The 13,551-nt window shown below is 40.2% G+C and overlaps 1 protein-coding gene across 2 annotated transcripts in view; it reads left to right on the top strand.

Moving 5' to 3' along the window:
• Znf462 (zinc finger protein 462) overlaps positions 1-13,551 on the top strand; it is a 131,017-nt gene that overhangs the window by 63,169 nt on the left and 54,297 nt on the right. For both annotated transcript variants that reach the window (XM_048783244.1, XM_015492220.2), the window contains 2 exons: positions 1,373-1,491; positions 4,878-5,069. In XM_048783244.1, the coding sequence (XP_048639201.1) occupies positions 1,373-1,491; positions 4,878-5,069 (311 nt within the window). The remainder of the gene's footprint in view (positions 1-1,372; positions 1,492-4,877; positions 5,070-13,551) is intronic.

Raw genomic sequence — 13,551 nt, 5'->3', positions numbered from 1 at the left:
CATAACTGATAATCGTCCCTCACTATATAAGCAAATTCTAGAATTACCTTTTTACATTCTCAAAATCTCTCTTTACACGAGGGATGTTCCCATTATTATCTCCATTTTATGGGTAAGAAAAATGAGACCTGCAGGCTGGGTGTGGTGGTGTACACCTGTAATCCCAACGGCTTGGGAGGCTGAGGCAGGAGGATCCCGAGTTCAAAGCCAGCCTCAGCAAAAAGCAAGGCACTTTGCAACTCAGTGAGACCCTATCTCTAAATAAAATACAAAATAGGGCTGGGGATATGGCTTAGTGGTTAAGTTCCTCTGAGTTCAATCCCTGATAACAAAAAATAAAAATAAGAGTGAAAAATGAAAGAAAAGTGAGACCTGCAGAAAGTAAGTAGCTTGCCCAAGTTCATATGGCTTACAAGTAATCATTGAAATTTTATCCCAGCCAGTCTGACTCTTATAACTCCTGCTCTTGAGTTGAAAAGATAGATAGAGATTATTTCAGAAGTGGTAACAGTAGTTGAAGTTTGGGAATGGTTGAGGGAATGGACCTGCATTCTGTTAAATGGTAAGCAGTAGCATTCCCGTGTGGGCCATTTAGAATGGCATTTAGTTCTCTGGGGTACTGACACAAATTAGAACTTTCCCCCGTACTTTGTTTGGTAGATTTATCATTTTTTAGACTCCTATTTGTCGTAAAGTATGGGGGTTTCTTCTAATTAATGTCCTCGTAAGTTGCTTCTGGAAGACTGATGTGCAACAGATGTGGTTGGGTTTATTATAGGGGGGTGACTAGCGCCCTTGATCACATGACTCCTTCAAACTCATTGCACTGTGCCTCCATACTCACGTAGATGCTGGAACAGATCAGCCCACTGCAAGCAGGTCAGCCACTTTGAAAACTCCCTTCTCTACTCCAGTGTTCACCCTGCAAATAGAATTAAAATTTTAAAATGCAGCTTTTTTAAATGCTAAATCTAATTTCCATTTTTGTTTTGGATTAGTTAAGTGGATTACTCTCACCTCCTGGGCAGAAAATATGAATTCACTGACCTTGGTTATACGTTTTTTTTCTGGATGCCCTCTTTTAGTTATGGGACTTCCAAGAAGAAAAATAAGGATCTCCCATGACTTGTTCCCACTTGCCACATCTCTTACTCCAAAAAGGTCTCTTTGTGTCTTTCTTTAGCTTTCCCTCCTCTTTGAGCAAGTCCAACAACTCTTGCTTAGTTGTTGATTTATTTGTATGGCAAGGGCCCTCTTTAGAAAGTAGATGAAGGGATTTTGAACAGCTTGGAAGTGGGATGTGTAGAAAAAGTGGAGAAAATGTTGAATGTAGTTTTTAACTTGTTTCCCTTTCTTTCCTTTCCACATTAAGTTTGGATCGCCATATGCAAACCCACCATGGACACCATAAACCATTCCGATGCAAACTCTGCTCCTTCAAGTCCTCCTATAACAGCCGGCTGAAAACACACATACTCAAAGCTCATGCTGGTGAGTTGGTATTTGTGGTGCACAAGTTCTTTAGCATGCTCTGAGTTCACAACCCAACAGTCTTTATTAAGTGAAATTTTCATCCTCTTTCCCCATGCATGAGCATAAGCTATTCCTGAAATGGTTACAGGTTTGGTTTTATTTTTATCTGTTAAAGAAAACTGGAAGCAAAATCAGAATAATATTTTTAAGAATTAAAAGTCAAAATAATCACCCATGTCATGTTTAATTCATCCTACCAACTAGAATTAGACTGTTCTGCTTCTTAAAAGATATTTCTGAATTACCTAACCTTGCCAGTGGAATTGCAGAGAATTGTTATATGCACTAAAGAGAATTCCCCCCCAAAATAAAGGTGTAACCTAAAGGAAGTTGGATGTACCAAAGAGAACTCAAAATGTGTGAGATTTCTCAAGATGGGCCCATGGGTCAGTCGTTTCCTTTCTCTTTGGGGTTGCAACTGTGTAGGAACTGTGCTGTCTCTCAATGCTTATCTCATTGGGTCAACCTGGTGAACACCTGTTACCTATTAAGATTCTGCACTGAGCATGTTATAGGTATCATCCTATTCAGTCTTCATGGTAATCCTACAGGGTAGGTGCTGTGTGGCTTCCTTTGTGCCTTGTGTAACACTTTATAACATTTTGAATAATATTATAAAAACTACCCAAAACCAGGGTCCTTCATTTTTGCCATGTTTGTACCTTGTGTCTCTTTGCTATCTCCAGAGTAGTGGGCTCATTGAACTGGCTTATTACCACAAAACTACTCAAGCCTTCTGGCTGCTCTGAGCTCCACTGGGGTTTAGGGATGGGACAGGGAGATTAGCTACATGGGCATGTTTCTATCTTTTGGTGTTTTTATGTCTCCAGGAAACTCTCCTAAAGTTCAAGGTGTAAGTGGCTCCAGAGTTCAACCCCAGTCTCTTCTAATTTGTGCATATTGTAAATTATTGAGCTGGGACAGCATTCTGGTGCATTTTCCCCATAGGCCTCAAGCTTTATCAAAAGTTCTGGGAGCTGGTAAGTGGTTGGACCTGTGGGAAGGACTCTGAAGAGTGTTCAAGACTGCGCACTGACTCCAGGGCACTAAACTGAAGACTGTTTTGGGGGCTGACCAAGCTGACTGGCTTTCTTCTGCTCACTGGCTAGCAAGAAGGAAGCATCTAGAAAGAGAGAGTAGGAGCAGTATAATTCCACTAGGTCTCCATGGCATGGCTCTGAGTCACTGAGAGAAGCTTGACTTGGAAAAAGCCAGTACATTTTCTAAAGGTCTCTCTATTTGTCTATTCTAGGTGGATTATTTTATAATATTTTAAAGGGTAAGCAGTGGTATGACCCAAACAAATAATCTGGACTTGAATTCTCTGTCATGTGGTGGGACTCAAAGCCACCCAGCAAGATTTATGCAACCGAGCTTGCATTTAAGGAAACAAACAAACAAGTAGTGTTAGGGCAGTAACCTTGCCTATAATAGTATACACAAGCAAACAGCATTGTCTGCTGCCCAACGTTGTTGCCTAACTCCTAGGCAGTGGTCAAGAGGCCAAGTGATTTGTGTTCTTGTCTGGGTGTCTGAATCTTTGAACTTTTTTTTTTTTTTTTTTTTTTTTTGCTGTGTAGTGCTATGTAAACTAAGATTTTCTGTAGTTCTCTTCAGGACCTCTTGGAAATGCAAGCTCTGGAGGTCATCAGTGGTGAGAAGATTTAATTGCAAAACTTGGATGCTGAGCTCTCTTTGCATATAAAACCAGTTAGTAATTTTCAGAATGGTAGGAATGAAACAAAATCTCAGCCAGCTAAAAGCAAGGGCAGGCTGACCCTCCATTCCTCTTCTTCCTCTTCCTCTGTAGACCCACAGCACTGCCCATTCATTTGTACTGACTTGCAAAACTTACATTACCAATGATCCTGTCTTCTTTTCTTCTCTTCCTCTGATTTTAAATCTTCATCTCAAAAATTAAATTTTTAAAATGCATGTTTATTAGAAATAAAATTGAAAATGAGGCTGGGGATGTAGTTCAGTGTTAAAATGCCTTCCTAACATGCATGAGGTTCTGGGTTCAATCCCTCGCACTACCAAAACGTAAAATTAAAAAAAAAAAAAAAAACATTAAAAAAAGAATTATTGTAAATGCAAAGAAATATGCTCAGTCATCTATAGTCTTATTATCTAAAGACCACTGTTCTTAACATTTGATGTTTTCCTTTTAACCATTTTTTTCCTGTAATTGTTTTTAATTATTGTGGTTATAATATAATCAAAATATATTTTGTCTTTCTATTTATTTCCAGTTTGTCGTGCTATTATAAATTCAAAAAACTTATTTTAATGATAGTTTATCAAGAGGGTATGCCCACATTTGTTTAATCATTTCTTTGTGTTTAAAATTTTGGGTGGTTTCATACCTTTTTCAGACAGTAATGTAAATTTCTAAATAAAATTTTCTCTAAATTTAATTATATTTTCTTTATAGAGACTCTCAGAAAGGAGTAGGATTATTGGGTTGGGGGCTTGAGTGCTTTTGTTGTTACCAGAAGCAAAATTGCTTTCTGAATTGATCATAGTAGTGTACATTTGCCCAATAACATAAACATACCCACTTCATTCTTAAAATGTAATTAGTTGAAAAGTTGACTTATGGCAAAGATAAGCCTCACTCTTGTCTTAACATGGTCCTGATGATCTGTGTGGTATTTCGGTTTTAATGTACTCGTTGTTGAAGAATATTAGTGAGACATATAACCCCCATGTGTTTACATACACAACTCTTCCATCAAAGAAATGATTTATTTTTACTCATTTCTGCTCTGTTGGTTTGGATAGGAAAATGGAATTTTATGATGAGGTTTGTGAGCTGATTAAAAAAAAAAAAGAATGTGTGTACATACTTTGAGGGGGTGTGTAGTTAGTCAGGAAATGAAAATTGGGACTCGCATTGTAGAGCTGGCTTGGAGTGACTGTGTGTTTGGGAAGCCACTGGTAGATGGTTAGGTTAAGAAGGAAGCATATTTGTTTTTATGGTTGATTGATACATGACATGGTCGATTCTGTATGGAGAGGGAGGAAGAGGGATGGGGAAACCTTTCTGAAGGAGATAAGAAAGACAGTTGGTTTCTCTTCCTACTGTGGAATCATCCCAAAGTCTCACCTCATCTAGAAGGACATGACATGAACAGTGACCAGGCCACTTGCTTATGGAGAGCATGGAAGCGTTTCATCCCCAGGAATCTTGTGGGCAGGGGGTTGGCTTGGAAGGGTTCCTAGACCATGAAGCTTGGGAAGCACATCTCTAGGATGAATTAACTGTGTTGGTTTGTTCTCTGCCCTGCCTTCTCCCCTCCCACTCCATTTCCCATCTGTCCCTTACCACCTTCTCCTTCCAGGTGAACATGCCTACAAGTGCTCTTGGTGCTCATTTTCCACCATGACAATCAGCCAGTTGAAGGAACACTCCCTCAAGGTCCACGGAAAAGCCCTGACCCTCCCACGGCCACGGATTGTCAGTCTTCTCTCCTCACATGCCCACCACTCCTCCCAAAAGACGACCCCCACTGAAGAGGTGGAAGACTCCAATGGTAAAAACGGTGGGCTGGGATTCATTGCCACTCGTTCTTTCTAGAGGAAACTCCTACATGAAAGCTTAACAGTTCGAGTGAAGGAAGAAATATGGGGAGGTTGAGTCAACCTAGAAATTGGAGTTGGGAAGGGTACGATCTTTTAAGAATAGCATAGTGCTCTGGTAAAACAGCGGTGGGTACTCACGTGAGCATTGCCCGGGAAGGAGCATGCTGGCTGGGATGGGTCAGGGCGGGATTCTTCTGTGTGGGTTTGAGCAAGACCAGAATGGAATATCCAGCAGTTTTTTTGTTTGCTCATTTTTCCTTATATTTCTTTTTTTTTTTTTTTTTAATTTAATTTAATTTTATTTATTTATTTTTTTGTATTTTTTTTTTATTGTTGGTTGTTCAAAACATTACATAGTTCTTGATATATCATCTTTCACACTTTGCTTCAAGTGGGTTTTCCTTATATTTCTAATAACCAATTATATATATATATATAATGTCCAGTGAGCTGTTTGAGGTAACAGTTATGCAAGTTTAATTCAAAGTAGGAAGGGCGAGGGAGCATGAGTATTTCTGAGCAGGCCACATGGTATATCAAGGGCACCATAGTGATTTCTTATAGCTGAAGGATGTTGAAGAAGCGATAATTGGGAAGAGGGTTCCGTTTTGGAGCTTAAAAAGTAAACAGGGAGCTGTGGAAAAGATCCTCTCACTGGTCATGTGAGCAAAGCTAGATGAGGACAGAAAGAGAGTCCAGTCTTGGAGCCTGCAGGCATGGCATAGTGAACCAAGGGATAATGCAAAGTTTGGGCCAGAACAGGAAACAGACCTGTGTTGACCACTCTGCTCACCTCAGACAACTGCTGAATCAGACACTTGGGAGAGAAGGAGGGAAGTCTGTAGATCCTGGAGGTACAGGGGAGCTGCTCTCCTCCAACCCCTTCAAATGCTTGGATCCCTTCTTCAGTGTCTCCCAGCCGCTAACTGCCACTGGCTTGCATAGTTCCAAACCCAGGGACTGGGCTGTTCCCTAAGGTCGACTCCTGCATCCCTGGGCAGAGCTTCGTAGACAGGAAAGAAAGTGGAACTAAGGCCTGGATTAGAGTCTCACTTCTTTCAATGCTAGTGGTGTTTCCCCAGGTGATCTTAGTTTCCTGGATAATGAGACCTGCCTTCACAGGTTGTCTGGAGAGTAATGAGAAAAGGTGCACCTGTAAAGTGCCCAATACAATATGTGACATGTAAGAAGTCTGTCATTTTATGGGTCGTCATTTTATTTCTTTTTTTTCCATCTTTTGACTGATTTTCTGGCCTTTGGGACCATTTATAGCAAGTATGAATTTGGGGTTATTTTTAATGTAGGGTTTAAAATAGAAGACTTTTCCATTGACCTGATGATCTAAGGGCTCAACTTGTCAACCTGGTCTAATTCTCAGATTACCAGAACAGTACGAGGTAATTTTTATTCATGAGGCCTGTGAGTGGGAGGAAATGAACAGGTAAGTCCCAAGACCAAAAATAAAAAAGATCTTTATTGAGTTGTAGGGCTTGGTGTCCTGTCCTCTGCAAATCATTAGGCAGTGTGTTAAATACTGTGGTTCCTTACTGGTATCCCTGTGTTAAGGCACTGCTGTTTAACAAAGAAGGCTGATTTGTTTGTTTTTTTTAGGGGGTACTGGTATTGAACCCAGGTCCTCATATATGCTAGGCAATAATTCCACACCTCTAGCTCATTAAGGCTTCTTAAGATGCTATGGCTTGTCATAAACTGAGCACACGCGCTACTCAATTGTATAATAGTTTCAAATGCGGGAGAGAATGTCTATGGTGTTGGCTTGTTTTTTCCTTCCCAGAAAACTTAAGAGTCTCAAACTTGGGACCTGGAGAGAGTACATGTGAAAGGTTAAAGAAAAGGCCCTTTTTGTATCTTGAGATTCAACTCATTGGAAAACATTGGTATTTTGCAACCAGAGGGCAAAATCTAATTTGACCCAAATTGTAGATCTTTATTAACTCTTTTTTTTTTTTTTTTGTGACACTGGGGATCTAACCCAGGGCCTTGAGTGTGTGAGGCAAGTGCTCTACCACTGAGTTACACCCCCCAGCCCATTAACATGCTTTTTATGTAATTGTTTTTGTCTGAAATGGAAGCCACACCCTGGGAGCCTTTTGGTTGAAATTGGTCCATCCAAACACCATTCTCAGCAAAAGCTTTTCTTGGGAAGTTTCTCTCAGTGTTCAATCTTTTTCCATTGTCCTTTTTCCATGAAAGATGGGTCTCGATATATCAAGACCAAAATCTCTTATAGATAGATGTCCCACTGCATGGACCATGTTTCTCTACATAAGCTCAGAAGAGTTGAGTTGAGCTTCCTGAGCCTGTCTTCTCTACCAAGAGGTTGGCCAGGGACAGAAGAGTCAAACATGAATACAATACTGTTCTAGACCTCCAAAAGCTTAAAATCAAATGCTTAGAAGACATTATCAGCACTTGAATCTGAGCTAACCGCAACCCCACACCTGAGGCCTGACCTTTTTGCGGGGTGATGTCAGAGTCACAGATGCTGGGCAGAGGGGAGGGCTGGTATCACAAGAAACATGGCAATATGCTATTAGGTAATTGTGCAATACAGACAGCCCAGCTTTGCCCAGCCACGGGAAGGTGATTTCCTATATATAAAAGCGATTTTCCTTTCCTTCTTAAGAAACAGTACAGTAACTGAAAGCTCTAGGTGGTAACCGTTTAGTAAGGCCTACACAAAAGGCATTGGACCTGTGCTGTTTTTAAGGTATATAAATAGCCCATATCAAAGGACCGGGGTGATTAGTTTAATTAAATGACAAAAAGTTGATTAGAAGGCATCAAATGGTCTGTTCTCATGAAGGAACAATTCCGTGGAAAGAATAAATAATGGCTCCTCCTCCCTGAGTTTTCTTGAAGCCTTAGGTTTTGCTGTAGGTTTTGCATGGTTCTGAGTGGCCGTGACTGAGGCGGCCTACACTCGGAGGACCGTTTGCCAGGGATCTGGATGGTGGATTCCTAGAAACAGCTCAGTCTGGAGGATGGAAAAACAGCTGTGGGGCTAGACAGTAGCCTGTAAATCATGCTTTGAATGGTGTTTAAAACACACATGTGAAATCCAATTGCACATTTTAATAGGCAGAAGCTGTGGGGCTATTGGCTCTCAGTTAAGGTTTCCCACACTGCAGATGCCAGGACACTGTGAACACACGAACCAAAAATGTGTTGCAGGCCTGGGGGGAGTCAAGATCCATAAAACCAGGGAAATCACCAGTGTGTCCTTGGCTTTCTGAATCCCTAGCGAGGGATATGAATAAAACGAGTTGACATGCTCACTGCTCTTTGCAGTGGTCAGATGCTTGCTGTCTTGAGAGCAAGCCAGTCCTCTCTGGCAGAGGGAAACAGCCCAAATGGGAGGTTGTTCCTTCTCTCTCTGACCCAGAGGAAAGCATTGCAAGGGAGGGAGGCGAGAATGGAGAAAGTGGAGGGCGGCCTCTCATCCCAGCTGCCAGGCCACACACCTGTTCTGTGCTTAAACAGCGCTCTTGGGCCAAGCTGTCAATCTTGACGTGTTTCACCAGCACCTGAATCCTCCTTGTCTTCTTCATGATCAGTTTTTTGGATAGCAGAGCAAAGGCTGTATGGTATTGGTTTTGTGTATAGGATAATGGGAAATGACACATAATTGCTATTCAAAACAACACATTAAGGGGAGACAATAAGTTTGTCAACAGAGCAAAGTGCTGTGCTGTGTTTGTGTTGACTGTGTTCCTTCTCCTGCCGTATAAAATATAGGACTGGCTTTTATCAGGCTGTTTCCTAGTCTCTGTTTTCAGCATAGAAAAATACACAGACATTCACAGCTAGAAAATAACAAAGAAATGAGGCCAGCATAATTTAGCCATGAGATCTGTTTATGTCTGAGAAGCTGCACAAGGCATGGGCAATGGATGTGTAATTTAAAATTTGGCTATATCCTTTATAAGATGTCAAGCCAATGATGCCATTTCATCTTTTTTCTCCCATGAATTTCCCCCAATGAAAAATTTAAGAAAGAAGAACTTTTTCTGTCCAGTTATGCTGCATGGAATCGCTTGCTTTGGGAAATGCGATTAGGATACATTTGAAATAAAACAGGAATCAGGTACTAAGATAGGTACACAATGAATAAGGTGAATGAGGGTAGCACGGTGTTTTTTTGCCCATGCCCTGGTTAACAACCTAGAAAGAACACAAAAATCTCCTGGTCCTGATACCTGCCCCTTTATAATTAAATCTCCAGAGAGTCCACCCAGAGAAGTCTTTGATATTGTAGATTAATTGAAAAGGTTTGGAAGGAGCGATATGACTTTTCTGCCTCAATTTTCAGTTGCCTTTTCTACTCTAAACTTAATTTCATAAACACTATTTTATTCCGACTTTTTTTTTTTTTTGGTACTGGGGATTGAACCCAAGGGCACTTAATCACTGAGCCACATCCCCAGCCTTTTTTTGTATTTTATTTAGAGATAGGGTCTCGCCGAGTTGCTTAGGGCCTTTCTAATTAGCTGAGGCTTGCGTTGAACTCGAGATCCTCCTGCCTCAGCCTTCTGAGCCACTGGGATTATAAGCCTGTGCCACCACACCTGCCCAAGAGACTTTTTTGGACACCACAGGCCCTTTTTACTGTCACAATGTCCTCTGCACTGCGTTCAAAGTTAACCATTTCATCACTCTTTTCCCACTGCAATGATCTGGCTAACACCTGCTGGTGTTCCCTGTCACCTCTATGCTACTCTCAGCTTCTAACACCTTCACCTGTGTTTGTACCCCATTGATTAAATTCTGCTGGGTCTTAGAACGGTTTCGTACCCCCTTGCTGCTTTGTATATGCTTATGACTTTTGCATCCTTTAAAGACTTTGTTGTTGTTGTTGTTTTGTTTTGTTGTACTGGGGATTGAATCCAGGGCATTGTGCATATAAGTCAAGGACTTTACCAACCAAGCTACATCCCCAGCTCTAAAGATGGATTTTTATTGTCCCCAATCCTACTTGGGTTACTCTTCTGTCATTCTTGCTTTATTTGTACTGGTAGATATGCTGTTGGTTCTGCCCCCTGCTTTTCTGGTGGAGACAATTAGATAAATACTGCATTCCTTTGACCGAACAGTGGTTTGTTAGAGGCATCCCAGTTTTGAATTCAGCTAATTGTACTTAGTTCCCCAAATTATCTAACTCCACAGAAGCAATTTATACAAGGGCAAGTTTATTTCCCTTTCATGTAAGAGGTGGGTTCACAGGCAAATAATCTGAAGATGAAGCCTTAGGGTCTGCTCTCTCAGAAACTTTCTGATGGAATTATTCTGCCAAGATGAAAAGAGTTTAAATGTTGTCCTTGTCTCTGCTTTTTGAGATCTTCTATGGAGGTGGAAATCTGAAGGTATAAATCCCACAGGTGTAAGTGTGGTGGAGCTGCAGACATGGACATTGCTGGTCTGATCACCAGATAGCAGAGCCGCTTCTTGAAGCCAGTGCACACAGTCATCAACCCTGGAGTGGCTAGCTAGTTCTCTGTGTCTCTCAAAGGAAAACCAAAAAAACTTTTCAATGAGTGGAACCTTTTAATCTACCTGAGAAATTTTCCCTCTGGGCTTTTCATATAAAACAAATATATGGGTTAGAAGAGACTCATTTTGTGAGACTCATGTGGGTCAGTTTTTTCAAACTATTAGGGAAAATTTATCAGATTTCTTCAGCAAAGGGCCAGATAGAAAATATTTTCAGGTTTGTGAGTCACGTAGTCTCGGTCAGCACTGCTCAGCTCTCATACATGAAAGCAACCATGGACAATGTATAAACAAATGGGCATGTTTGAATAAAACTTTATGAACAAAGATAAAGGGGAGGCCAGATTGCCTATGGAGGATACTATAACTGGCCCTTGCTGTAGATGATTGCATGAAAAACTGCAGCAATCATGAAACGAATCCTGTCTTTAACAAATGCAATTCTGGATCTTTATGGTTAACACATGAAATATCCCTAGATGTCTTATAACATGGAACTTGACCTAAATATAGTCTTTGTTTCTTATATGAAATGTAAGGTATCGGGTAAAGCTTTAAAAATATTAGTGCATGAATTATATATACGCTTAAAAGGAAACTCTTTCTCTGAGAATTGTGTTGAGTCTAGCTCCAATCTAGCTCCAATCTATCAACTCATTTAACCTTGACTGCAGCAGTACTTGACACTTAAAAATTAAGATCTGAGATGCCTGCTTTTCTGAGAGCTTTTCAGATCTCTAAATAGGTCAGACATAAAATTCAACCTTTAAGAGGATCCAATTAGTTGCTAGGGCATCAAACCTTCCACGCAGGTTCCAATTGCAATCAGATTTCTCTTGGGGTGAAAGAAAAAAAGAGGTGGTTTCTTTAAAAATGACAATAATGAAATGGAGACTCTCGAGTGAATAATTGTAAAGTACAAAGATTTACATCATTTATAGTCCATGGGATATAAAGCATAATCTGCTGGTCTCAAAATTATCTGACCAGATACTACTAACCTTCCCTTTTTCATACCAGAATTTCTACATTAATCTAGAGTTTGTTTTAATGTCTAGTATAAAGAATGACACTTTTACTTAGAGGTCTTCAACTCTAATGGAACCAAGTGGCTCTGAAGATTCTGGATTCTGTTAAACACCCAGATATCCATAGGGGATAAACTATTAGAACTTGGCTTCAATGGCAAATATGAACCCTCCAAAGCGATCATCCTCCTGGATTTGAAGATTAGGCAATACAGACCCTTCCCAAGAAACCCACCTGCCTGGGATTTGTGACTTTTTGAATTAGCCACAGTTTTATGTGCCAAGGATTAAAAAACATTTCAAGTGTAGACTTCCCATGTCCTGGGAACTTAGTCAACTAACCCATCTCCCTCTTCCCATGCCAACAAAAACATTTGGTCACCAGAAATATAAGCATTTACTACCAAACTTATTCAGAGCTGGTCCCTAGCAACACCAGAGTTTGCTTCGAAGTTCCACATCTGGCTTTTGCATCTCTTGGTGCACTGCTTGGAGATTACCTTATGTCCTTTAGAACCTCAGTCGTGGGAGTGTCTGAAGAAGAAGAAGAAATCTATTTTCTTCTCTGGCAGGAAGTATATATTTAATTATTAGTCAAATCATCTAAATTGACTAATCTCGGATTGTTTTTGCATTTTTTTTCATGAAAGAATTTTCCCTTGTCTTATCACTGTCCACCTTGAATTTCTTTCCTGCTAGATATTTTAATCCAATTTTATTTGAAAAAAAAATCCCTCAAAACTGTCTTTTTGAGATTTCTATGACTCATAGGTCCTCTCTTCCCTTTTGAATACTGCTCTGCGTGAGAGAATTTTACCCAGGCCAAAAGGAAGGGTATTGGATTGGGAGGAGAAACATGAGTGAGCCATGATTCAGAGGTAGAGGTCCTGGTAAGCCTTGCTGGAGCAAAGGGGATGTCCTGGGAAAGATGGGTGTATGGAAAACTTTTTTTTTTTTTAAATGCAGAGATGAGAATGAGATAATAGAAATATAGCTTTTTTTAAAAAAAAAAAAAAAGAAACAATTACTATTTAAAAAAAATATTTTATAAACTTTGATGGTATGGCCAGGAGAACATGTCCACATTTCTTATTTTGTTCTTAATTTGTTCTTTTTAGATACACATGATGGTAGAGTGTATTTTGACATTTCTTAACACAGTCATAATCCTACATAATATTCTATAGAAGACTCCCAGTGATGGTGGTTAAACAAAAAATGGCAAGATAAAGACGGCCAAGGTGACGTGAAAGGCAGGTGATCAGATAGGAGGATCTGCTTGCTTTTGTGGATTCATTCCCTTGCTGTGGATGCACAGGAAGGGGTGAGTTCCTGCCATGGGGCTCTTCTCCTTTGCAAGCTCAACCCAAGGAGGTACTTGGCTGGGAGTGCAAGGCCCAGCTAAGGTTTCATGTACCAGCACACTGCTCTTGGACAAGTTATTCTAGCACTAAGTTCTGCAGCTTCCTCGGGGACACAAAACATTCTTAGATGACTGGCTGCAAGTCACTCCCCTTAGGTCACCTTTTATTTTCACATACTACGAGTCGTCCGCCAGAACTGCAATAGTTGCCACATTGAGCAGCGCAGGACCTTTCAAACCCTTAGCGTGGTTCTTGATTTTTAGCATGGTCAGTTATTATTTCCCCTTGGCCAGTTTGAAAGTCATCCATTCTGGTTTATATAAGGGTTTTGCATGTCTCCTTGCTGAATTCCTGAATGATAAAAATAACCATTATTTTTAATAATTTATTTAATTCTGCTGATAGCCTTAAATTTGTTATCTCTTACTATGTCTAATCAATCAAGATCATTGTCACTTTATAAAGAAGGAATAAAAAGGTGAATCCTACTCAAAAAAAAAAAAAAAAAAAAAAAAAAAAAAAAAAAAAAA

The sequence above is a fragment of the Marmota marmota genome, unplaced genomic scaffold (assembly GCF_001458135.2).
Source record: "Marmota marmota marmota unplaced genomic scaffold, marMar, whole genome shotgun sequence".
Taxonomy (NCBI): Eukaryota; Metazoa; Chordata; class Mammalia; order Rodentia; family Sciuridae; genus Marmota; species Marmota marmota.
This window is presented reverse-complemented; position numbering and strand designations above follow the sequence as displayed.